The 27,599-nt window shown below is 41.2% G+C and overlaps 1 protein-coding gene across 1 annotated transcript in view; it reads left to right on the top strand.

Moving 5' to 3' along the window:
* Positions 1 to 1,165: 1,165 nt before the first annotated feature.
* LOC311142923 (teneurin-1-like) overlaps positions 1,166 to 27,599 on the top strand; it is a gene marked incomplete at both ends in the record, with an annotated part of 157,136 nt that continues 130,702 nt past the window's right edge. Inside the window, 2 exons of the mRNA XM_084178669.1 lie at positions 1,166 to 1,382; positions 17,954 to 18,199. Of these exons, the coding sequence (XP_084034795.1) occupies positions 1,166 to 1,382; positions 17,954 to 18,199 (463 nt within the window). The remainder of the gene's footprint in view (positions 1,383 to 17,953; positions 18,200 to 27,599) is intronic.

Here is a 27,599-nt window from a genome sequence, read left to right as displayed (position 1 = left end):
CAGTGTGGACTGTGTATGCTCAAATAAGTGCCTTACCTGGGCTCACTGCCTCAGAGTCTATACAGTAACCTCACCAAAAACAGCCTTGTTTCAACTAGTGGTGTTGACTCCCCAATCATCATTTTCCAGCCACACCTACCCTGAGTAATTACCTCTACATGCACAGAACAGCCTCGTCCAGCCAGGGGGCTGGCTGCAGCACAGAATACAAATGGACCATAAATATTCCTTCAACTGCCAATTAGTCAAGCAAGATATGGACTGAACTTGCTATTAATAACCTTTTACCACAAGCCGGGCAAAGATGGCACAGCCTAATGAGCATTTGATTGTCATATTTGTCTTGAATGCTGTTAAAGATTACAAATGTCAGAGGGCAAACATTGTCAGGAGACTCTTCTGATTTCTTGCTGAAGTTTGTATTATGGGGAGTCCAAAGTATAGAAGGACAGTGGGGTGTGAAGGCAATCCTCTGTGCTACAGGGGCGAGTGTTTGGGTCAAGGCCATGGCCAAGGTTTAGTGGCTGTCAGGCGGCAATGATAGAAAGGTCAGCCCAAGCAGAGCTCAGGGCAGAACAGACGGGTTCATGTCAAGGTTATAGTGTGCTTTACGCTACACAGCAAAACACTACAGGGCTGTGATGAACTGCAGCCATACACTAGGACACAGATGCAAAATAACAGTATTCATCATTGTGCTACTGTTATATTACTACTGAGTAATGCTAATGGTAAATAAAAAATAAATAAAAAATAACTGCCTCTGTAGCTCTGGGGATAAAATACATTGTTCGACACATGATTTCTGTCATTGTGTTTCATAGTAGTCCATCAGATTCTGCTGTAAATTAAAGTTATCTCTCAATCTGTTCCTACAAGGGCTCCTCCTCCCCTGTGTCTATAAAGCAACTCAATCTTCTAACAACACCACCCAGCAGCAACCCCTTAGAACAAGGACACGCTGATTAAAGACACTAATATCCAAATAATTACTTTTTACTTGATTTATATATTTTTCTCACAATACTGGGACACGACATTAGCCATGTGTGAGGTAAATAAATAGTTCTAAGTCTTTACTCTGTTTCCACTCTCATTCTTCCTCCAGATTGGTCTTGCATTGTGGATCCAATGACTGAATGAGCTTGGTTCAGTGTTGCCAGGCATGGAGCAGATGGATTGTAAGCCTTACCAGTCGTTGTCCAAGGCCCGGAATGAGATGGAGCTCGCCTACACCAGCTCTTCAGACGAAAGCGAGGACGGCAGGAACCTTTGCAAATCCTACACATCCCGAGAGACCCTGCCCGACTACGGCCAGGAGATGAGACTCAACTACAACAGCCACAGAGCCAAGCGGAAAACAGTGGAGGAGCCCACTGGAGGTACGGCATAACCACATACCACAAACTAGTTTAACTAGTCAAAGTGAGATTATTAAATAGTAATTGAATTGAAATAGCAATTCGTTTTGATTGGTAACTGTGCTGGGGGCATTTATACGGTAAATGCCCGTTCCATTTTGTAGTTATTGATAAACGCCCAGGTTCCAGGTTAATCAGTTTTCCCTGCACAGGTTATGGTCAGTTATGAAGTCAAAATGGCAGAGAGGTTGCAGGGGGAGACAGGTAAATGCAGTGTGATTGTATGCATGATAAGACTTATCATGACATTGCAGCTAGCCAAATGAATTTTATAATCTCATGTCCCCTTATCCACATATCCCCTGGTAAATGTATGCAAACTCGACTCTGCTGCTACTGCAGCTGCTGCTGCTGCTGTGACTATGGAAGGATTGCATGTTAATGTGGAAGGTAGACTCGGTTGTATGTTGCTGTGAAAATTGTGAATTACAGAGGTAATGCAGTTATTCCATAAATTGTTTCCTAGTCTAGCTAGTCACACATAGGAGCTTTTTAAACCGTTAGGGCTGTGTTGCGGTTTGGGGGTTGGTATGGGATGGTATGGGATGGGATGGGCTGGGATGGGATGGAGATGGGGGGGGGGGGGGGGTGTATAATTAAGTTTGAAAGGACTTTTTCTCTGAAGAATATAACACAATCACACCTCTATTCTATCCACTCTAAACTAATTATTGTTGGGAAATGAGAATAGGAAATGAGTGTTGCAGGGAAAACACAAAACTCACTTATCGAATTATGAATGGTTTGAGTGGTGATGTTTCTACTCAGTTTTTCATTGCACAGTCTATATTGTTATCTACCTTATTCACTGGAGACATAGTGCAGTATGCCATTACTGTTTTTTGATGGTTCCTCAACTGTAGCTCAGTTGGTAGAGCATGGCGCTTGCAACGCCAGGGATGTGGTTTCGTTTCCCACAGGGAGCCAGTATGAAAATGTATGCACTCAATAACTGTAAGTCGCTCTGGATAAGAGCGTCTGCTAAATTACTAAAATGTAATGTAAATGTAAGTCGCTCTGGATAAGAGCGTCTGCTAAATGACTAAAATGTAAATGTAAAAATGTCACACGGTCTGGTCTGCTTCAGGAAGACATGAAATACCACTATAGAGGTTATTTCAGGTCCCATCTAAACCATTGGTTGACTGTTTACCCTTCACAATATACATTATAGACCTTGCAATTATAATAGACTCATTTCAAATGTTCTAAGACATTTGGTAAGGTAACAATTCTCATAAATGACCATATTGCTTTATTACCTGTCAAAGATTCACAGTTAATAGGGATGCCCAGATAAGGAAATTCTGGGACAATAACCAATATTTTCTTGGCCATGATGGGCGATAACTGATATCAGGGGGAAACAAGCGCTTGTAAGATTGGGGCAACAACACAATCACAAACTGCAGTGTCATTGTAAAAGGATGATTTCTAGGAGCTACTGTAAGGTTTCCACACAACAGTTGTAGTTTATGATGTCAATTCTACATAGGACCTACAGTATACTAAAGCTATTTGTAAGGTTATTAGGCATAAGTATGTACAGGCACAGAACATGTGCCAAAAACAGAAGATTATGACATTATCTTAATAGTGATAGTACGTTTGTACCGCCGTAGTTAAACTTTGATCAGTGTTGCTGTTCTCATTGTTTTACATGAAAATTATTCTAACCCTATTCTGTCTCTTTATGCAGTCCTGGAATAATTGCAGTTCTGAAATATAGTTGACATGACATATTCCTTGATCATTGTAAGATCATTTGAAGGGAAGAGTGGGCGAACAAAGTAGTCATGCTAAAACAATGTCTTCAGTATAATGACTATAATTTCTTTAATAATAATTTATATGAGGATCATCTCTTATAATGCCTATCAGTGATTGATCATCTGATGATTAGAGTAGGTATTTCTAATTCAAATGATGATTTACACTTTCTAAAGAGATGACACTTAAAATGTATTTCACATACAGGATACTGTATTTGAAGGCAAAATGTACATATGAATAACACCTGAACGCCATCTCCCTCACATTGATTTGATTAACAGTGACATATTTCTAATCAAATGATCATTTATATACTGTAGTATCTTATTTTCTTTAGATTTACCTTCAAACCTATGCGAATGATGAAAGATACATCTTCTTGTCTTAACTGCAAATGTGAGCTTAAATCGGCTTTCAGCTCCCATGTATTACAGTATTCAAATGATGCACTGAACAAAACATTTTGTTCTGGTTACCTTGGAAACTGTATAAAATGAACAAATGACATTTGCTTGGAGCAGCAGCTTTTTCAACCTGAACAGATTGATTGCAAAACAGTATGCACATGATTTCAGCCCCTATCGTGGAGAGGAGAACATTTTCAGGAGCGATGGGGAAAAAATCAATACAGTTACATATCGCGATATTATTTTGGATGATATTATACCGATACTTTGACTCCAAGTATCGATTTGTAAAAAAAAATATATACATGTATATATATATACAGTGAGCCCAAAGTATGCTCTGTACTCCAGCACTTTGGATTTGAAATGATACAATGACTATGAGGTTAAAGTGCAGACTGTCAGCTTGAATTTGAGGGTAGCATCCATGTTAAGGTAGAAGTGTTTAGAAACATATTTTATTCTTATTTACAAAGTGACTCCAAAATGACACAATACATTATTTACCATTCATCTCTATTGGGCACAAAATAATCTGAAACACAACCAAAACAAACAGCAAATGCATCCAACAAATTTGTAGATTCACAAGTTGAAGTAGTCATTACGTGCTATGAATATGGGATCAAATATTTAACTCTTTACTACTTTAATACATACAGTGGGGAGAACAAGTATTTGATACACTGCCGATTTTGCAGGTTTTCCTACTTACAAAGCATGTAGAGGTCTGTAATTTTTATCATAGGTACACTTCAACTGTGAGAGACGGAATTTAAAAAATCAAAAATCCAGAAAATCACATTGTATGATTTTTAAGTAATTCATTTGCATTTTATTGCATGACATAAGTATTTGATCATCTACCAACCAGTAAGAATTCCGGCTCTCACAGACCTGTTAGTTTTTCTTTAAGAAGCCCTCCTGTTCTCACCACTCATTACCTGTATTAACTGCACCTGTTTGAACTCGTTACCTGTATAAAAGACACCTGTCCACACACTCAATCAAACAGACTCCAACCTCTCCACAGTGGCCAAGACCAGAGAGCTGTGTAAGGACATCAGGGATAAAATTGTAGACCTGCACAAGGCTGGGATGGGCTACAGGACAATAGGCAAGAAGCTTGGTGAGAAGGCAACAACTGTTGGCGCAATTATTAGAAAATGGAAGAAGTTCAAGATGACGGTCAATCACCCTCAGTCTGGGGCTCCATGCAAGATCTCAACTCGTGGGGCATCAATGATCATGAGGAAGGTGAGGGATCAGCCCAGAACTACACGGCAGGACCTGGTCAATGACCTGAAGAGAGCTGGGACCAAAGTCTCAAAGAAAACCATTAGTAACACACTATGCCGTCATGGATTAAAATCCTGCAGCGCACACAAGGTCCCACTGCTCAAGCCAGCGCATGTCCAGGCCCGTCTGAAGTTTGCCAATGACCATCTGGATGATCCAGAGGAGGAATGGGAGAAGGTCATGTGGTCTGATGAGACAAAAATATAGCTTTTTGGTCTAAACTCCACTTGCCGTGTTTGGAGGAAGAAGAAGGATGAGTACAACCCCAAGAACACCATCCCAACTGTGAAGCATAAAGGTGGAAACATCATTATTTGGGGATGCTTTTCTGCAAAGGGGACAGGACGACTGCACCATATTGAGGGGAGGATGGATGGGGCCATGTATCGCGAGATCTTGGCCAACAACCTTCTTCCCTCAGTAAGAGCATTGAAGATGGGTCGTGGCTGGGTCTTCCAGCATGACAACGACCCGAAACACACAGCCAGGGCAACTAAGGTGTGTTTCCGTAAGAAGCATCTCAAGGTCCTGGAGTGGCCCAGCCAATCTCAAGACCTGAACCCAATAGAACATCTTTGGAGGGAGCTGAAAGTCCGTATTGCCCAGCGACAGCCCCGAAACCTGAAGGATCTGGAGAAGGTCTGTATGGAGGAGTGGGCCAAAATCCCTGCTGCAGTGTGTGCAAACCTGGTCAAGACCTACAGGAAACGTATGATCTCTGTAATTGCAAACAAAGGTTTCTGTACCAAATATTAAGTTCTGCTTTTCTGATGTATCAATGGATTTTTGTTTTAGATTCCGTCTCTCACAGTTGAAGTGTACCTAAGATAAAAACTACAGACCTCTACATGCTTTGTAATTAGGAAAACCTGCAAAATCGGCAGTGTATCAAATACTTGTTCTCCCCACTGTATGTGAATTTGTCCCAATACTTTTGGTCCCCTAAAATGGGGGGACTATCTACAAAAAGTGCTCTAATTTCTAAACGGTTCACCCGATATGGATGAAAATACCCTCAAATTAAAGCTGACAGTCTGCACTTTAACCTCACAGTCATCATTTCAAATCCAAAGTGTTGTTGTACAGAGCCAAAAAAACGACAAAAATGTCACTGTTCTAATACTTTTGGAGCCCACTGTATATTTTCTTAGATTTCTTTTGCTAGGTAGCGTTATCTAGCGCTAGTTGGCGGTACTTGTTCCAAAACTCCTGTATTTTTCATCCTATAGCTTGTTCTCCATTTTCTTTTTAAAGACATGCTCCGAAAATTTGGCGACTAGTAAGTATTTTTTTAAACTTTGGGCTGGATGTGTCAATGTGTAGTTCATACAGTGGGTAAAAAAAGCATTTAGTCAGCCACCAATTGTGCAAGTTCTCCCAATTAAAAAGATGAGAGAGGCCTGTAATTTTCATCATAGGTACACGTCAACTATGACAGACAAATTGAGAATTTTTTTCTCCAGAAAATCACATTGTAGGATTTTTTATGAATTTATTTGCAAATTATGGTGGAAAATAAGTATTTGGTCACCTACAAACAAGCAAGATTTCTGGCTCTCACAGACCTGTAACTTCTTCTTTAAGAGGCTCCTCTGTCCTCCACTCGTTACCTGTATTAATGACACCTGTTTGAACTTGTTATCAGTATAAAAGACACCTGTCCACAACCTCAAACAGTCACACTCCAAACTCCACTATGGCCAAGACCAAAGAGCTGTCAAAGGACACCAGAAACAAAATTGTAGACCTGCACCAGGCTGGGAAGACTGAATCTGCAATAGGTAAGCAGCTTGGTTTGAAGAAATCAACTGCGGGAGCAATTATTAGGAAATGGAAGACATACAAGACCACTGATAATCTCCCTCGATCTGGGGCTCCACGCAAAATCTCACCCCGTGGGGTCAAAATGATCACAAGAACGGTGAGCAAAAATCCCAGAACCACACGGGGGGACCTAGTGAATGACCTGCAGAGAGCTGGGACCAAAGTAACAAAGCCTACCATCAGTAACACACTACGCCGCCAGGGACTCAAATCCTGCAGTGCCAGACGTGTCCCCCTGATTAAGCCAGTACATGCCCAGGCCCGTCTGAAGTTTGCTAGAGTGCATTTGGATGATCCAGAAGAGGATTGGGAGAATGTCATATGGTCAGATGAGATGGGGCCATGTATCGTGAGATTTTGAGTGAAAACCTCCTTCCATCAGCAAGGGCATTGAAGATGAAACGTGGCTGGGTCTTTCAGCATGACAATGATCCCAAACACACCGCCCGGGCAACAAAGGAGTGGCTCGTAAGAAGCATTTCAAGGTCCTGGAGTGGCCTAGCCAGTCTCCAGATCTCAACCCCATAGGAAATCTTTGGAGGGAGTTGAAAGTCTGTGTTGCCCAGCGACAGCCCCAAAACATCACTGCTCTAGAGGAGATCTGCATGGAGGAATGGGCCAAAATACCAGCAACAGTGTGTGAAAACCTTGTGAAGACTTACAGAAAACGTTTGACCTGTGTCATTGCCAACAAAGGGTATATAACAAAGTATTGAGAAACTTTTGTTATTGACCAAATACTTATTTTCCACCATAATTTGCAAATAAATTCATTACAAATCCTACAATGTGATTTTCTGGATTTTTTTTCTCATTTTGTCTGTCATAGTTGACGTGTACCTATGATGAAAATTACAGGCCTCGCTCATCTTTTTAAGTGGGAGAACTTGCACAATTGGTGGCTGACTAAATACTTTTTTCCCCCACTGTATATGCAAAATCTATGAGCAGAATTATTGTCTTACCTCAATTAGCCATGAAATCCCTAGTTTGAAAGCGACTGTTTTCTGGAAGCTGTGCGGCGCCATTTTCCCTACATTTACCCATACGTGGGCCAGCTGCCTAGCAGTTCGAGTTTCAACCAATGAGCTTCAGCCCCTCACCATTTGAGTGACAGCTACCAAGACACACACAGTAGAGCGAGAGAGAGAGAGAGCAATGACGTGGTGCACATATCTGCACATTTGTGACGTAGTACGCAATTTTCGGGGACCCCTTCTGGTTTGTCGGCGCTACTTTCAGAACTACTGGCTAAAAAGTATACAAAAGTACCGGAGAATATCTTTAAATAGAGAGGCCATGTTTTCAGCACTTTTATTTCCATAACTGATCACAACTTATTTTTGTTATGGCTCTCTCTTGTCTCTCTGCAGCAGACATACAGTGCCTTCGGAAAGTATTCAGACCCCTTGACTTTGTCCACATTTTTTTTACGTTACAGCCTTACTCTAAAATTGATTAAATTGTTTTTCCTGCAGATCCTCTCAAGCTCTGTCAGGTTGGATGGGGAGCGTTGCTGCACAGCTGTTTTCAGGTATCTCCAGAGATGTTAGATCGGGTTAAAGTCCGGGCTCTGGCTGGGCCACTCAAGGACATTCAGAAACTTGCCCGAAGCCACACCTGCGTTGTCTTGGCTGTGTGCTTAGGGTCGTTGTCCTGTTGGAAGGGGAACCTTCGCCCCCAGTCGGAGATCCTGAGCGCTCTGGAGCAGGTTTTCATCAAGGATCTCTCTGTACTTTGCTCCGTTCATATTTCCCTCGATCCTGACTAGTCTCCCAGTCCCTGCCGCTGAAAGACATCCCCACAGCATGATGCTGCCACCACCATGCTTCACCGTAGGGATGGTGCCAGGTTTCCTCCAGACGTAACACTTGGCATTCAGGCCAAAGAGTTCAATCTTGGTTTCATCAGACCAGAGAATCTTGTTTCTCATGGTCTGAGAGTCTTTAGGTGCCTTTTGGCAAACTCCAAGCGGAATGTCATGTGCCTTTTACTGAGGAGTGGCTTCCGTCTGGCCACTCTAAAGGCCTGATGTGGAGTGCTGCAGAGATGGTTGTCCTTCTGGAAGGTTCTCCCATCTCCACAGAGGAACTCTAGAGCTCTGTTAGAGTGACCATCAGGTTCTTGGTCACCTCCGTGACCAAGGCCCTTCTCCCCCGATTGCTCAGTTTGGCTGGACAGCCAGCTCTAGGAAGAGTCTTGGTGGTTCCAAACTTCTTCCATTTAAGAATGATGGAGGCCATGGTGTTCTTGGGGACCTTCAATGCTCCTGAAATGTTTTGGTACCCTTCTCCAGATCTGTGCCTCGACACAATCCTGTCTCGGAGCTCTACGTACAATTCCTTCGACCTCATGGCTTGGTTTTTGCTCTGACTTGCACTGTCAACTGTGGGACCTTATATAGACAGGTGTGTGCCTTTCCAAATAATGCCCATTCAATTGAATTTACCACAGGTGGACTCCAATCAAGTTGTAGAAACATCTCAAGGATGATCAATGGAAACAGGATGCACCTGAGCTCAATTTTGAGTCTCATAGCAAAGGGTCTGAATACTTATGTAAATAAGGTATTTGTTTAAATATCTTTTTTATACATTTGCACACATTTCTTAAAACCAGTTTTCACTTTGTCATTATGGGGTATTGTGTGTAGATTGCTTAGGATTTTTAAAAATATATAATCCATTTTAGAATAAGGCTGTAACGTAACAAAATGTGGAAAAGTCAAGGGGTTTGAATACTTTCCGAGAGCAATATGTTTGGAACATCAAATCTCAATAAAATCTCAGTATCGAATCGCAATACATATAGAATGGTAAGAATCGCAATACATATCGTTTCAGCACCTAAATATTGTAATAATATTGTAACGTGAGGTCCCTGGCAATTCCCATCCCTAATTTTCAGTGCTCATTTATCTGTCCATTTTCCGCTGGTGCCTCCATTTTCGCGGCTGTGATTTTAAGGGGCAGGAGGTCGGAGAGAGATATTCACTGACAAGAAATTGGTCAAGGACATGGGTTCCTGACTGGCGTAATTAGTGTAGAGATTATTACTTGAGAGTGAGGTCAGGCAAGTCACCTTGGTGAGGGATTCTCAAGAGCAGTTTAAAGAAAGACGACCCCTCTCCATATGCAAGCCGCACCGCAGTGTTGAGTACAGACCATGGCCACAGACTGATATTACTGAGTCTAGTCACACAGGATTTTGATCTACGCCAGATTATTGTGCAGCCCTGACAAATCAATTAAAACTGTTGCTAAAACAATTGACCTAAAATGTCGTTTTTCTTAATGATCAATAGATTAATTAAATACTTTTTAAATCACTATACAATATAAAAGGCCTCGGTTATCTGCAATAATTTACACTCAGTGGCCAGTTTATTAGGTACACCCATCTAGTACCGGGTCAGACCCCTTTTGCCTCCAGACCAGCCTGAATTCTTTGGGGCATGGCAACGTTGCTCAGTTGGTATCAAGGGACCTAATGTGTGCCAGGAAAACATTCCCCACACCATTACACCACCGCCATCAGCCTGTACTGTTGACACCAGGCAGGATGGGGCCATGGACTCATGCTGCTTACGCCAAATCCTGACTCTGTCATCAGCATGACACAACAGGATCCGGGATTCGTCGGACCAGGCAATGTTTTTCGACTACTCAATTGTCCAGTGTTGGTGATCGCGTGCCAACTGGAGCCGCTTCTTCTTGTTTCTAGTTGATAGGAGTGGAACCCTGTGTGGTCGTCTGCTGCAATAGCCCAGCCGTGGACAGACGAGTTGTGCATTCTGAGATGCCGTTCTGCACACCACTGTTGTACTGCGCCGTTATTTGCCTGTTTGTGGCTTCCCTATTAGCTTCCACGATTCTTGCCATTCTCCTTCGACCGCTCATCAACGAGCTGTTTTCGCCCACAGGACTGCCGCTGACTGGATGTTTTTTGTTTGTTGCACCAGTCTTTGTAAACCCTAGACACTGTCATGTGTGAAAAGCCCAGGAGGCTGGCCATTTCTGATCATACCATGCTCAAAGTCGCTTCCGTCACTCGTTTTGCCAATTCTAACGTTCAATCGAACAGTAACTGAATGCCTCGATGCCTGTCTGCCTGCTTTATATAGCAAGCCATGACCACGTGACTCACTGTCTATAGGAGCAAACCATTTTCGTTAACGGGGTAGTGTACTTAATAAACTGGCCACTGAGTTGATATCACACTTTTTATCTAGTTTTGATAAGAAAATGTCATTAGATAATGTACAGTTAATGTCTGTGTGTAAGGGTAAAGTGAAGGTACTCTGTTATATTTGGTTCTTGTTTAGTTATGTGACCCATTCTTTATCACAAATATCTCTAAGGTGAAGTCAATTCGCTCTCAGCAGTGTAAATGTTGATAAAGATTGATCCTCCTCCACAGAGAAATGATAATGAAAGATTAAGCCTTGGTCTTTCTGCATGCTGGGTTTGCAGCTGAAGCTTTGGGCACTGGTCTTTTTGCTACTGTTGGAAGATATGATTTTACCAAACTGTGCAGAACAGATTAGGAATAAAATAGGATGCCATACTCTTTGGAGGAATATAATTTAATGTTGAAAAGGATGTACATAGATACTTTTCACAGCTCAAGTTAGTATCGCTCAAGGTCATACCTGGTATAGAGGTGCAAAACTGACGTGGAAGAAGTGTATCTAATTTTCCAAGGTAAGTGCTTTGTTAAATATTTCTGCTGCTCTTTCAACTGAAAACAAAACTCGCCTAATTGTGCAACTCCAACAATGACCTAGAAATCTGAAAGTGTTTTTAGTTTCCACGCTTGCAAGTTAAGATTAGTATTCTTAGTCCTGAATTATTTCAAGGATATCATATTGTTTTCCGTCTTTAAAGGTAACTGGAGGAATCACTGTTCAGCCATCCCTGATCTGGAGGTGGTGCAAACAGATGGTGCTCCCAACGCCTCATTCTGTGGGAATACTCACAGCATCCACACACTTCCAGAATGCCTCTCCAGTTTCTGAACATCAAATGGAGAGAGAAAAAGAGGTGTTAGTTTTTCTTCCATACTGAGTGGGTCCATACTTACGAACTCTCGAAAATGCAACGTTTTCCCATGAGATTACCTGGCACTCATAGCCCTAGGCTAACATGACCAGCATGATTATTTCCTGTAACAAATGACACATCAGCCAATTAAAAAGGTTGATGTATTTGGATATGATTGAACACTTTTTCATGAAAGTGTTGTTAACTGAAGTCAAACAGCATGTTCTGCTAATCAAAGTTACTAAAATCACGTGAATAAGTGACTTGTGAAATAGCTCACGGTATAGTGCGCCTGACAGTTTTCGCAGGTTGCGGCAAGTGTTCAAATCCCAGATGAGATGTTTTTTATAATGTAGAATTACATTTATTGTGTTACTTTGTTACTTTGTTAAGAATACATTAAATGAGGAGCTGCGTCTTTCTTCAGCCTTGTAGACAAACACACTGCTAATAATCATGTATTACATATATTGCATAGACATTTAACTTCGCCGACGAAGATGGCGGCCTCGCGACTAGCTCTTAGGAAACTTTGCAGTATTTTGTTTTTTTATGTATTATTTTTTACATTATTAGCTCAGAAAGTGTTTTGCATCATTACATACAGCCGGGAAAAACTATTGGATATCAGAGCGGCGGTAACTCACCAGCATTACGACCAGGAATACGACTTTCCCGAAGCAGATCCTTTGTTTGCTCTCCCCAGGGCAACTGAACTGATTCCAGCGGCTGACCCAAAACATCGCCGGCGGAGGAGAGGCACTTGGAGCAGCCTGCTGGTCCGACTTAGGAGTCGCGCACACCACCCACCGCTTCCAAGTATTCTACTCGCTAATGTTCAATCTTTGGTTAACAAAGTCGACGAACTACGGGCAAGGATTTCTTTCCAGAGAGACATCAAGGCCTGTAACATACTCTGTTTCATGGAAACATGGCTCTCTTGGGATATTCTGTTGGAATCGGTCCAGCCAGATGGGTTCTCAGTTCATTGCGCAGACAGGAATAAATATCTCTCTGGGAAGCAGAAGGGCGGAGGTGTACGTTTCATGATTAACGACTCGTGGTGTAATTGTAGTAACATAGAGGAACTCGAGTCCTTCTGTTCACCCGACCTAGAATATCTCAAATGCCGACCGTATTATCTCCCAAGAGAATTTTCTTTGGTTATAGTCACCGCCGTGTATATCCCCCCTCAAGCCGATACCACGACGGCCCTCAAAGAACTTCACTGGACATTATGCAAATTTGAGGACTAGGCTGCCGAAGTCCATCAACATATCGACTGTTGTACTCACGCTGCTAAAATCCTCGACCATTGCTATTCAAACTTCCGGGATGGTTATAAGGCCCTCCCCCGCCCTCCTTTTGGCAAATCTGACCACGACTCCATTTTGTTTCTCCCTTCCTATAGGCAGAAACTCAAACAGGAAGTACCCGTGCTAAGGACTATTCAACGCTGGTCTGACCAATCGGAATCCACGCTTCAAGATTGTTTTGATCACGCGGACTGGGATATGTTCCGGGTAGCTTCCGAAAATAATTTAGACATATACACTGAAACAGTGACTGAGTTTATCAGGAAGTGTATAGGTGATGTTGTGCCGACTGTGACTATTAAAACCTACCCTAACCAAAAACCGTGGATAGACGGCAGCATTCGCGCAAATCTGAAAGCGCGAACCACCGCATTCAACCATGGCAAGGTGACTGGGAATATGGCAGAATACAAACAGTGTAGCTACTCACTCCGCAAGGCAATTAAACAGGCAAAACATCAGTATAGAGACAAAGTGGAGTCGCAATTCAACGGCTCAGACACGAGACGTATGTGGCAGGGTCTACAGACAATCACAGACTACAAAAAGAAAAGCAGCCACGTCGCCGACACCGATGTCTCGCTTCCAGACAAGCTAAACACCTTCTTCGCCCGCTTTGAGGATAACACAGTGCCACTGACGAGGCCCACTACCAAGGACTGTGGCCTCTCCTTCTCCATGGCCGACGTGATTAAGACATTTAAGCATGTTAACCCCCGCAAGGCTGCCGGCCCAGACGGCATCCCTAGCCGCGTCCTCAGAGCATGTGCAGACCAGCTGGCTGGTGTGTTCATGGACATATTCAATCTCTCCCTTTCCCAGTCTGCTGTTCCCACATGCTTCAAGAGGGCCACCATTGTTCCTGTACCCAAGAAAGCAAAGGTAACTGAACTAAATGACTATCGCCCTGTAGCACTCACCTCTGTCATCATGAAGTGCAATGAGAGACTAGTCAAGGATCATATCACCTCTACCTTACCTGTCACCCTAGACCCACTTCAATTTGCTTACCGCCCCAATAGATCCACAGACGATGCAATTGCCATCACACTGCACACTGCCCTATCCCATCTGGACAAGAGGAATACCTATGTAAGAATGCTGTTCATTGACTATAGCTCAGCATTCAACACCATAGTACCCTCCAAGCTCATCATTAAGCTTGAGGCCCTGGGTCTGAACCCCGCCCTGTGCAACTGGGTCCTGGACTTCCTGACGGGCCGCCCCCAGGTGGTGATTGTAGGAAACAACATCTCCACTTCGCTAATCCTCAACACTGCGGCCCCACAAGGGTGCGTGCTCAGCCCCCTCCTGTACTCCCTGTTCACCCATGACTGCATGGCCAAGCACGCCTCCAACTCAATCATCAAGTTTGCAGACGACACAACAGTAGTAGGCTTGATTACCAACAATGACGAGACCGCCTACAGGGAGGAGGTGAGGGCTCTGGGAGTGTGGTGCCAGGGAAATAACCTCTCACTCAACATCAACAAAACAAAGGAGATGATTGTGGACTTCAGGAAACAGCAGAGGGTGCACCCCCCTATCCACATCGAAGGGACCGCAGTGGAGAAGGTGGAAAGCTTTAAGTTCCTTGGCGTACACATCACCGACAAACTGAAATGGTCCACCCACTTAGACAGTGTGGTGAAGAAGGCGCAACAGAGCCTCTTCAACCTCAGGAGGCTGAATACATTTTGCTTATCAACTTAAACCCTCACAAACATTTACAGATGCACAATTGAGAGCATCCTGTCGGGCTGTATCACCGCCTGGTACGGCAACTGCACCGCCAACAACCGCAGGGCTCTCCACAGGGTGGTGCGGTCTGCCGAACGCATTACCGGGTGCAAACTACCCGCCCTCCAAGACACATACAGCACCCGATGTCACAGGAAGGCCAAAAAGATCATCAAGGATATCAACCACCCGAGCCACTGCCTGTTCACCCCGCTATCATCCAGAAGGCGAGGTCAGTACAGGTGCATCAAAGCTGGGACCGAGAGAATGAAAAACAGCTTCTATCTCAAGGCCATCAGACTTAAATAATCATCACTAGCACATTAGAGGCTGCTGCTGCCTATTGAAATCACTGGTCACTTTAAGAAATGGAACACTAGTCACTTTAATAATGTTTACATATTTTGCACTACTCATCTCATATGTATATACTGCATTCTATTCTATAATATTATTCTGTATCTTAATGCCGCTCTGTCATTGCTTGTCCATATATGTATATATTCTTAAATCCCATTCCTAACTTTTTTGTGTGTATTGGGTATATGTTGTGAAATTGTTAGATATTACTGTACTGTCGGAGCTAGAAGCACAAGTATTTCGCTACACCCGCTATAACATCTGCTAAACACATGTATGTGACAAATAATGATTTGATTTGATTTGATTCAAATGATCTACTTTGTCACGTATGTGTTATTTGAATCAAGGACCAGCAGGAGAACGTTTTTTAAATAAAATACAAATTTTTCACATAGAGGACTTGAACCCCTACAAAAGGTTTCCAAGCACACCACATTGCTGGAAATGATAACAAATTACAATACATTGTATGACAATACCATGAGCCTATCTTAATTAGATTTTATGATAAAAAAATATTAACTTATACATGTTCTATAAACCTCATAAATATTTTTTGGGGATGTGTGTGAAACGGATAAGCAAAAACATGGATTTTTGTCATACACTACCAGTCAAAAGTTTGGACACACCTACTCATTCAAGGGTTTTTCTTTATTTTTACTATTTTTTACATTGTAGAATAATAGTGAAAACATCAAAACTATGAAATAACACATATGGAATCATGTAGTAACCAAAAAAGTGTTAAACAAATCAAAATATATTTGAGATTCTTCAAATAGCCACCCTTTGCCTTGATGACAGCTTTGCACACTCTTGGCATTCTCTCAACCAGCTTCACCTGGAATGCTTTTCCAACAGTCTTGAAGGAGTTCCCACATATGATGAGCACTTGTTGGCTGCTTTTCCTTCACTCTGCCTTCCGACTCATCCCAAACCATCTCAATTGGGTTGAGGTCGGGGGATTGTGGAGGCCAGGTCATCTGATGCAGCACTCCATCACTCTTAGCAATGCAAGTAGATGTAAAATCCCATAGCGGATGCTAGCTAAATGCTAACAAGTGCATGCAAACATTTTATACAGTCTCTGACGTAAACTATTTGCAGGACAGACGTCCCAGCTCACATTGGTTTGTAAGGTGTATAAGTTAGCGAACCAAATGCACAACTGCATAGTATTTAGCACATTTTAGTCAGTTAACTTAATAGTTATTCTAAGATACAGTATCTAGTGGGCAAATATTTAGTTGTGAATTTTGTTACTAGATCACCTGGTGCGTGCTGCAAAACACTGAGAGTGACTCACAAGGCTCCGGTCTCTCGTCGTTGTGCACTTGTTAACGTAGCATTTCTGAGAAAAAGTTTAAGATTAAGTTTAAGTAAGAGTTCATAAGTATAGACCCAATAAGTTTAGGAAAGAAGATATAGTGCCAGGAAAGTTCAGGAGAGGATATGCCAGCAAAGTTCACTCAACTAATGTAAATATTGTTACTGAAAATGATAGACAGAATGTGCTGGATTTAGCCTGGTCCCAAATCTGTTTGTGCTTTTGCCTACTCCATTTTCATTGTCAAGCCAAACATAATTGTTACTGATATGTTTGGCATGACAATTCCATAAGGAGTTGGCAAGAAAACAGAAAAGCAGACTGTCACCCAGGCTATACCAGATTGGATATCCAGAAGTAAGGGATATGAAGACAAAGTGTAGGTCAATGTACAGTACAACCCTGTATACTGATAGGTAGCAACGTGCAGTAGTAAAATATAAGTTCTCTATTTTAAAATGGCTCTGTTCCCCAAGATCTTTATGTAATGGTTACATTTCTCAGAAAATGTGGACCTAACATTGTTTCAAAAATGATGCACTAATGTGCACTGACAACAATATGACATTGCACTCTAGAACAGCCGTTGCAGATTTGTTTTCAATGCTACCAGCTACCTTTGAATTGATATAGTATGACAACATGGGGGATACTGTGATACCTATAGAGTGTATTCTTTGAAAATAAATCGGAGTCTTAGAAACTATTTTCAATTGAATTGTGAGCACTTCCCCAGGGGATATGTAAGTGAGCACCAAAAATATATCTTTCCGCTGCCTTATTTGGGAGATCTTAGCAGGAGAAAAACTAACTTTACTTCACAGCATCTCCTCCCTGAAACCATATGTCACTATGAATTATCTCATGGTTTTATTAGAATTGAAACAGTCTTTGTTTCTCATTTAGTTGGAATGTTCTGTAGATGGTTGTTCAAAGATTGATGTTTAAAGTTGAGCCATTTAGAGGTCTTTTGTGAATTTTGATGAATAGCCAAATGGTTGAAATAAAGACAAAAAGTATTACATTCTAAAGTATTATCTGACAGTCTAAAGAAGGGAGCATTCTACTATCCCACGGGGGGCCAGTATGAAAAATAAAATAAAATAATGTATGCACTCACTAACTGTAAGTCGCTCTGGATAAGAGCGTCTGCTAAATGACTAAAAATGTAATTTTTTAAAAATGTATTTGTATCATTCCACCAGTTATACAAGGTACTGTAGCTTACAAAGTAGTTTTCTCTTGGCTCTTGCAGTGCCTGTTTATTTAAAATGTTATGAGTTTAGTGTAGTGTATAATACTGTAGTGTATAATAGTTTGTTTTGATACATTATATAATGTAACACCATAAAACACTGGCAGAGATATGAAAATAAATAAGTTAATATTGCTATTACCGTATGTGACTTGATTGTTTTATTTCCATCATCTCTCCTAGACCTGGACCAGCTAGCACGGCCCAGTTACCAGGCGGAGCTGCGCTCTGCCCCCCAGCACGGCTATCCGCTGGGCATGGGCTCTGATGTGGAGACAGAGACGGAGGGTGGGCCCTCGCCCGACCATGCCCTCAGACTGTGGATGCAGGAGATCAAATCAGAGCACAGCTCCTGTCTGTCCAGCAGAGCCAACTCTGTCCTGTCGCTCACCGACACTGAGCAGGAGAGGAAGTCAGACGGAGAGAACGGTAAGACCACCCGGCCCGGGGGAATGCAACAGCAAGGGGTTATACATCACTTACCTACAAATCCCACTGTCATTGTGTTCTTACCATTTCATCAAAATGTCTAAGACAAGTAGCTAGTTTTTGTTTATAACCAGTTCTATGCTGTACTGTACATAGTATTGAGCTTTGCTCAAAAGGTACCTATGAATCCTACTAATTTCCATCACTTTGCCATGAAAATAATGAAAATGGGTCCAGCTGAATTTAAGCTAAACACTTTCAGCCAAATGGTATGTTGTCCACCAAATCTGTCCATGATGTCAACCCAAGAACTCCATAGTGACCACTATTGCAAGGTGTTAGGTGTAACCTTTTGCAGGGTCCTTAAGGCATTGGGATGTACAGTACTACAGTACAACAGTGTGTACTGCAGTCTGTGCTGTATTCACATCATCACAGAAAAGGTTGTTATTATGAGAAAACATTGTTGCTGCTGATCATTGCATGCTCCTTGGCAACAAGAGGAATAAAATGATTTTGGGGTATGTATTTATCTTGGAGACCCAGGGATTAATTCAGCGGGTAATGAAAGCTAACAAAGAGCAGGCTCAGTCTATTGATCGTCAAAATAAGTGATATTTGTATCAGGGATGTCACGCTCTTAATTCGGTATGCACATTCTTCAGTGAAAGGCATACAGTTAGTGTGAAATTAAGTTTGTTGTTTGTGTGAGGCACCTTTTCCAGGGTCAAGTCTAATGAGAAAAAGAAGTGAGTCTCTAGCAGCCTCGTTTCTCTTGTTGAGGTCCATTCAGAATACCAAATGAGACAGCAGCGTTAGTTACCCATTTCAGGGCTTCAACATCTGTGAAAACTAAGTCTACCTATTTGGATGAGAGCATAAATCAATTTAATGATATGATTTCTATCATCTTGTTATTTTGAAGGTTTGTCTCAAAGTGCTCTCATATGAGATTCGTGCAGTATGTCATTTTGTGGGAATAATGGAAGAAATAGATCATCACCAGAGAACATTATTAAAAAGCTGGAGCAGATGTTTGTTTTTGAGGATGCAAGCTGTGGACTGGAGGGCACTGTCCCCTGTGATGCAATGTTACTGCCATTCAAATGTACTCCTCAGTCTTCACATTAACTATTTATCCGGCTAGAAATGTGCATTTGTGAATATTATATATCTGTTGGGAGGCATGACCACATTAATCTCAGAGGTCGTTACGGAGACAACGTTGCCATTGTTATTGCCTTATTATCTTTATCTGTGCCAGAATGTCCCTCAGCATTTATTTATTCTCTGTCAGAAGGATTATCACTCTGGGGAATACAATTGCTGTGAGATGACTGTGTTTGTAGTAGGAAAATGGTGGGCATTGTCTCTGTCTTACCATCCCTGTCTCCTGCTGATCTGTTAAGACTGACAGTCCAATGGAAAGGAAGAGCAGGCTGGTGTTTTGAACTGGCATGGCGCTGATGAGGGATGTGATCTGCAATTTTAATGAGCGTCAGCGCAGAGGGAGGTTCAGATGCAGTTTACCTCCCTCCCTGAGTAAATATCTCGGCTCCTCACTATTAAAGTATCTTATGCTATTCCTCCCCCATGTAGAAAAAATATTATCACTGTTTCTTAATGCAGTATTTATCAGTTTACTCTGAACTGAACTGACCGCTATACTCCCTTGGAAGAAACCAATTGCTCTTGTTATATTTTGGCTACTTGCTGTCACAGTGCTCTGTTCTCTCCTGGTATTTCACAGCTTATGTAAATACAACTATTGTTCTGTAAAGGATTACCATGGATGTAAAACCACTGTGGATGAGTGTAGAAATTGATGCTACAGTATGCACCATAGACCAGCATGAAGGCTAAGGATGAATGTCATTGCAACTGAATGAAAAGGCTTCTTGTTTTTCTTTGATTTGGGATGGAGTGACATGTTCACGACTTGTACTGTATACTGGAGATGTTCCATCATTATTTAGGACTTTCTACAATGAAAAATGCCTCCCCATTTTTCATTGTAGAAAGTCCTAAATAATGATGGAACATCTCCAGTATACAGTACAAGTCGTGAACATGTCATTCTATAATGACACGTTCACATGGCCTCACATAAAAACAGTCAGAGGTCTGTAAATTAGATTATTGTTACATGAAATGTGCCCCTAGTGTTTATTTGCTAGTAGTGCTTTGCCCAGTTCCTCCAGAGTTTGGAAGTGAGATTGGAAAATCTGCTATGGTCAGGCTACACATGATGTATTTACATATTTGGGTCATATATCATGCAGCACCTTTGGTTGATTGCCATAAAACCTCCCTTTCGTTCTAGGCTTCTGTTCCCCTTCAGAAAAAACAAAACAATATCTAACGTCAGGCATTGATGGATGAGGCCACATTGTGGCTGTCACATGCCTGTGTGAGGTTGTCCTCTCCTTATGTTGAGGTTATACCCTGGAGAACTTGGCCAGCAGTGTTAGAAATCAGAACATACCGTAGTAATGGAGAAGTAGTAGTACATATACACTTTCATGTTATGGACAGTATTTCTCTCTGATGGATGGCTAACTACATGACAGGCAGACCCTATGAAATATTGAGAACATGAAGCAACTAAAATAGCTATACAAAAAGTCAATCTTGAGTCATATTCACTGTGTATCTATTACCTTGCATGAACCCAGATTTCCACAGGTGTCAATCATAGCAGTCACATCAATCTGTATGCTTCAACTCTCCCTGTCCCTTGCATTACCATAGTGTTTAGTATTTTTTTAGTTCCTGAACAATTCAGAGCTGAAGCCAAAACTCTGTGCAAACAAAATTAGTGAAAGAAAAGGTTCCCATCAGATCAATATCTCCTTGTTTGTAAAGTGAGACTTTGTGACAGTATTCTTTTCAATATTTCAGATAAACAGTAATCTCAAGGTATCTCATGTCAACAACTGAATACAACCACTCAGAAAGAAACCTATGGCCATAGGAAATTAACCCCCACCCTAAAAAAAATGCCTATCTAAGTGGTACCACTTTGTGCACAATGTCTGATTCTTCGCTGATCACGTGATGACTTCAGAACCAGTTCCTCCTTGTAGCAACAGCATATATATACAGTGGGGAAAAAAAGTATTTAGTCAGCCACCAATTGTGCAAGTTCTCCCACTTAAAAAGATGAGAGAGGCCTGTAATTTTCATCATAGGTACACGTCAACTATGACAGACAAAACGAGAAAAAAAAATCCAGAAAATCACATTGTAGGATTTTTAATGAATTTATTTGCAAATGATGGTGGAAAATAAGTATTTGGTCAAAAACAAAAGTCTCTCAATACTTTGTTATATACCCTTTGTTGGCAATGACACAGGTCAAACGTCTTCACAAGTCTTCACACACTTTTGCTGGTATTTTGGCCCATTCCTCCATGCAGATCTCCTCTAGAGCAGTGATGTTTTGGGGCTGTCGCTGGGCAACACAGACTTTCAACTCCCTCCAAAGATTTTCTATGGGGTTGAAATCTGGAGACTGGCTAGGCCACTCCAGGACCTTGAAATGCTTCTTACGAAGCCACTCCTTCGTTGCCCGGGCGGTGTGTTTGGGATCATTGACATGCTGAAAGACACAGCCACGTTTCATCTTCAATGCCCTTGCTGATGGAAGGAGGTTTTCACTCAAAATCTCACAATACATGGCCCCATTCATTCTTTCCTTTACACGGATCAGTCGTCCTGGTCCCTTTGCAGAAAAACAGCCCCAAAGCATGATGTTTCCACCCCCATGCTTCACAGTAGTATGGTGTTCTTTGTCCTCCAAACACGACAAGTTGAGTTTTTACCAAAAAGTTATATTTTGGTTTCATCTGACCATATGACATTCTCCCAATCCTCTTCTGGATCATCCAAATGCACTCTAGCAAACTTCAGACAGGCCTGGACATGTACTGGCTTAAGCATGGGGACACGTCTGACACTGCAGGATTTGAGTCCCTGGCGGCGTAGTGTGTTACTGATGGTAGGCTTTGTGACTTTGGTCCCAGCTCTCTGCAGGTCATTCACTAGGTCCCCCCGTGTGGTTCTGGGATTTTTGCTCACCGTTCTTGTGATCATTTTGACCCCACGGGGTGAGATCTTGCGTGGAGCCCCAGATCGAGGGAGATTATCAGTGGTCTTGTATGTCTTCCATTTCCTAATAATTGCTCCCACAGTTGATTTCTTCAAACCAAGCTGCTTACCTATTGCAGATTCAGTCTTCCCAGCCTGGTGCAGGTCTACAATTTTGTTTCTGGTGTCCTTTGACAGCTCTTTGGTCTTGGCCATAGTGGAGTTTGGAGTGTGACTGTTTGAGGTTGTGGACAGGTGTCTTTTATACTGTTAACAAGTTCAAACAGGTGCCATTAATACAGGTAACGAGTGGAGGACAGAGGAGCCTCTTAAAGAATAAGTTACAGGTCTGTGAGAGCCAGAAATCTTGCTTGTTTGTAGGTGACCAAATACTTATTTTCCACCATTATTTGCAAATAAATTCATAAAAAATCCTACAATGTGATTTTCTGGATATTTTTTTCTCATTTTGTCTGTCATAGTTGACGTGTACGTATGATGAAAATTACAGGCCTCTCTCATCTTTTTAAGTGGGAGAACTTGCACAATTGGTGGCTGACTAAATACTTTTTTTCCCCACTGTACACATACACATATACATACACACACACACACACACACACACATATATATACATACATATATACATACATACACACACACACACACACACACACATATCCTTTTTAAAATGATATTTCCCTTCATTACTTTCCTACCCCACCACCCCTTCCCCAATTGTAGTAAACTAGTGAACAACAACGCTTAGGCCTCTACTTCCAGCCCATACATACTATATACATTTTATGGACACAGTCAAATTCTACAATAATTATATTTTGTTTGTTTTTACTCCTGAACTTCCTCCAATCATTTTCATGATGTCCATCTGGTTTGCTTCTATATGCCATATTTTTCTTACTGTGCTCTTTCACAAAAGCTCTCAACCTATAACCTATATATTTATTATGGACACAGTATGCTTTACATTAGTTATCTTGTTGTTATTAGTTGTTGTTATTAGTCCCATCCTTCAGCTCCATTCAACACCTCCCATCTATCTCGTAACACCATCCATATTGGATTTCTATTTGCCATATATTTTTCAACTGTACTGTGATGTTTTACAAAAGTTCTGAACCTTTCTATTCTCATTGTTTCTACAGATTGTAAATTGAATATAAACATTTTTGCTAAAAGTATTATTATATTATTGATCGATTGACTATGACTTTTCAGATCACCCAGTAGTGCTATCTGCAGGGTTAGCTCCAGGTAAATATTGCAATCCTTTAGCCATTCCTGGACTTGTGTCCAAAAACAAGCTACAAATGGAAAGTACCAAAACATATGATTCTAATGATTCTGTCTCTTCGCAGCAAAATCTGCAGAGCTGGGAAGATTGTATCCCCCATATAAATAACATTCTATTGGTAGCAAGAATTCTATATAATAATTTAAATTGAAAAATTCTAAGTTTTGAATCCGGCGTCGTTTTGCGTATCAATTCATAAACACTATGCCATGGAATCGGTATGTCAAAAATCTCTTCCCAACTATTTTGCAATCTATATGGGACGGCTGTCAATCCATTGGTCCTTAAATGAAACTGGTATACTTTTTTATTTATCACAATTTTCTTTAATCAATGATATTCTTTAATGCAAGGCCGACAGACAAGTTCCTTACTTTTTCCCCCTTCCACTTTCCTTTTCCATTTTTGCAGTAATGCTGCAATTATTTGGTTGTAATTTTGGGTAGAGCAGACATTTCCATATGTTTTTGTTAGCTGCATGTGCGACATAACTCCACCAGTCCTACTGATAATATCATTTACGAAGATTATACCTTTTTAAGATTAGTTTTTTTTATCAATTAGTATATTTGAGTTTAACCACAATATTTGTTGCATTATTTGTTCTGTCGTTTCTGGAGGATTAAATTGAAATTGCAACCAACTTTCTATGGCTTGTTTTAGAAATAGTGATATTTGGAAGATTATTGCTTTTTCAAATAACTTAAAGTGAGAGGTTGTAATCTGAATGAAGGGAAAAAGGCCATTCTTGAACATTGGGTGAGACAATCTTACTAATTTGCTAGAGAACCAGTTCGGATTTAAGTATAACTTTTGTATGACTGAAGCTTTTAGTGATAGGTCTTATGCTTTCATATTTAATAATTTCTGTCCTCCGAATTCATATTCATTATATAAATAGGCCCTTTTAATTTTGTCTGGCTTGCCGTTTTAAATAAAATTGAATATTTATTTCTCATATAATTTAAAAAACTGTTCGCTAGGCGTAGGCAAGACCATAAGCAAATAGGTAAACTGGGATAATACTAAAGAGTTAATCAGTGTGATTTTTCCACAAATTGACAGTTATTTACCTTTCCATGGTAGCAAGATCTTATCTAAACTTTCTATTAACATTTATTGGAGTGAGATCATTTATTTCATTTGGGATATGTATTCCGAGTATATCCACATCACCATCAGACCATTTTATTGGTAAACTACATAGTAATGTACAATTTAAATTTTTTAGTGATCCAATACGTAATATAGTACATTTATCATAATTTGGTTGTAATCCAGAGAGGTTAAAAAATGTATCTAGATCCTCTATGAGGCTGTGGAGGGATTCTAGTTGTGGATTTAAAAGAAAACATGAATCATCAGCGTACAATGACACCTTTGTTTTTATGCCCTGGATTTCTAATCCCTTGATATTATTGTTGGATCTGATTTTAATAGCTAACCTCTTGATGGCAATAATAAATAGATATGCCGATAGTGGACAACCTTGTTTCACTCCTCTTGACAGTTTAAAACTTTCTGAGAAATAGCCATTATTTACTATTCTACACTAGAGTTACTATACATGAATTTAACCCAATTTATAAGAGAATGTCCAAAATTGAAATGCTCCAGGCATTTATATACAGTGGGGGAAAAAAGTATTTAGTCAGCCACCAATTGTGCAAGTTCTCCCACTTAAAAAGATGAGAGAGGCCTGTAATTTTCATCATAGGTACATGTCAACTATGACAGACAAATTGAGAATTTTTTTCCAGAAAATCACATTGTAGGATTTTTAATGAATTTATTTGCAAATTATGGTGGAAAATAAGTATTTGGTCACCTACAAACAAGCAAGATTTCTGGCTCTCACAGACCTGTAACTTCTTCTTAAAGAGGCTCCTCTGTCCTCCACTCGTTACCTGTATTAATGGCACCTGTTTGAACTTGTTATCAGTATAAAAGACACCTGTCCACAACCTCAAACAGTCACACTCCAAACTCCACTATGGCCAAGACCAAAGAGCTGTCAAAGGACACCAGAAACAAAATTGTAGACCTGCACCAGGCTGAGAAGACTGAATCTGCAATAGGTAAGCAGCTTGGTTTGAAGAAATCAACTGTGGGAGCAATTATTAGGAAATGGAAGACATACAAGACCACTGATAATCTCCCTCGATCTGGGGCTCCACGCAAGATCTCACCCCGTGGGGTCAAAATGATCACAAGAACGGTGAGCAAAAATCCCAGAACCACACGGGGGGACCTAGTGAATGACCTGCAGAGAGCTGGGACCAAAGTAACAAAGCCTACCATCAGTAATACACTACGCCGCCAGTGACTCAAATCCTGCAGTGCCAGACGTGTCCCCCTGCTTAAGCCAGTACATGTCCAGGCCCGTCTGAAGTTTGCTAGAGTGCATTTGGATGATCCAGAAGAGGATTGGGAGAAAGTCAGATGAAACCAAAATATAACTTTTGGGTAAAAACTCAACTTGTCGTGTTTGGAGGACAAAGAATGCTGAGTTGCATCCAAAGAACACCATACCTACTGTGAAGCATGGGGGTGGAAACATCATGCTTTGGGGCTGTTTTTCTGCAAAGGGACCAGGACGACTGATCCGTGTAAAGGAAAGAATGAATCGTGAGATTTTGAGTGAAAACCTCCTTCCATCAGCAAGGGCATTAAAGATGAAACGTGGCTGGGTCTTTCAGCATGACAATGATCCCAAACACACCGCCCGGGCAATGAAAGAGTGGCTTCGTAAGAAGCATTTCAAGGTCCTGGAGTGGCCTAGCCAGTCTCCAGATCCCAACCCCATAGAAAATCTTTGGAGGGAGTTGAAAGTCTGTGTTGCCCAGCGACAGCCCCAAAACATCACTGCTCTAGAGGAGATCTGCATGGAGGAATGGGCCAAAATACCAGCAACAGTGTGTGAAAACCTTGTGAAGACTTACAGAAAACGTTTGACCTGTGTCATTGCCAACAAAGGGTATATAACAAAGTATTGAGAAACTTTTGTTATTGACCAAATACTTATTTTCCACCATAATTTGCAAATAAATTCATTGAAAATCCTACAATGTGATTTTCTGGATTTTTTTTCCTCATTTTGTCTGTCATAGTTGACGTGTACCTATGATGAAAATTACAGGCCTCTCTCATCTTTTTAAGTGGGAGAACTTGCACAATTGGTGGCTGACTAAATACTTTTTTCCCCCACTGTATAAACCCCAGTCGTACTTTATCAAATGCCTTTTCGAAGTCTGCTATGAATAGTAGGCCTGGTTTCCCAGATTTTTCATAGTGTTCTATTGTTTCCAGTACTTGCCTTATATTATCTCACAATTCACCTATTAACAGTTCCATTTGACTAAAACAGTAGTTCCAAACACGGCCCACATGAATTAGTCTGTGAGTAAGCGCTTCTCCCTACTTCCACACGTCTGGATAGAGCAGCAGCCATAGAATAACAAGGCAACATTAAACATGTCGTCCCCCACTAATGATGGGGGGCAGGCAAGGGACAGTTATACAAAGGAGTCTCGCTAGACAATACTGATAGTAACATAATGGTCGATGTCAATTAATTAACTGTGAAATATTCAGATCAATCCGCTGTTGTCTATCATTTACACTTATGCAAATAGTAAGATGCTACTAGGGCATTTGAAATTATTTCACCTTAAATTATTATCAAGTACTCGCAAAAATAAACCACACTATAAATTACAAAAGTATGTGGACACCCCTTCAAATTAGTGGATTCGGCTATTTACATTTACATCATTTAGCAGACGCTCTTATCCAGAGCGACTTACAGTTAGTGAGTGCATACATTTTTTTTATTTATTTTTTTATACTGGAATCGAACCCACAACCCTGGCATTGCAAATGCCATGCTCTACCAAATGAGCTACATCCCTGCCGGCCATTCCCTCCGCTACCCTGGACAACTTGTGCGCCGCCCCATGGGTCTCCCGGTCGCGGCCGGCTACGACAGAGCCTGGA

Source organism: Coregonus lavaretus, assembly GCF_964263955.1.
Source record: "Coregonus lavaretus genome assembly, chromosome: 15".
Lineage (NCBI taxonomy): Eukaryota > Metazoa > Chordata > Actinopteri > Salmoniformes > Salmonidae > Coregonus > Coregonus lavaretus.
This window is presented reverse-complemented; position numbering and strand designations above follow the sequence as displayed.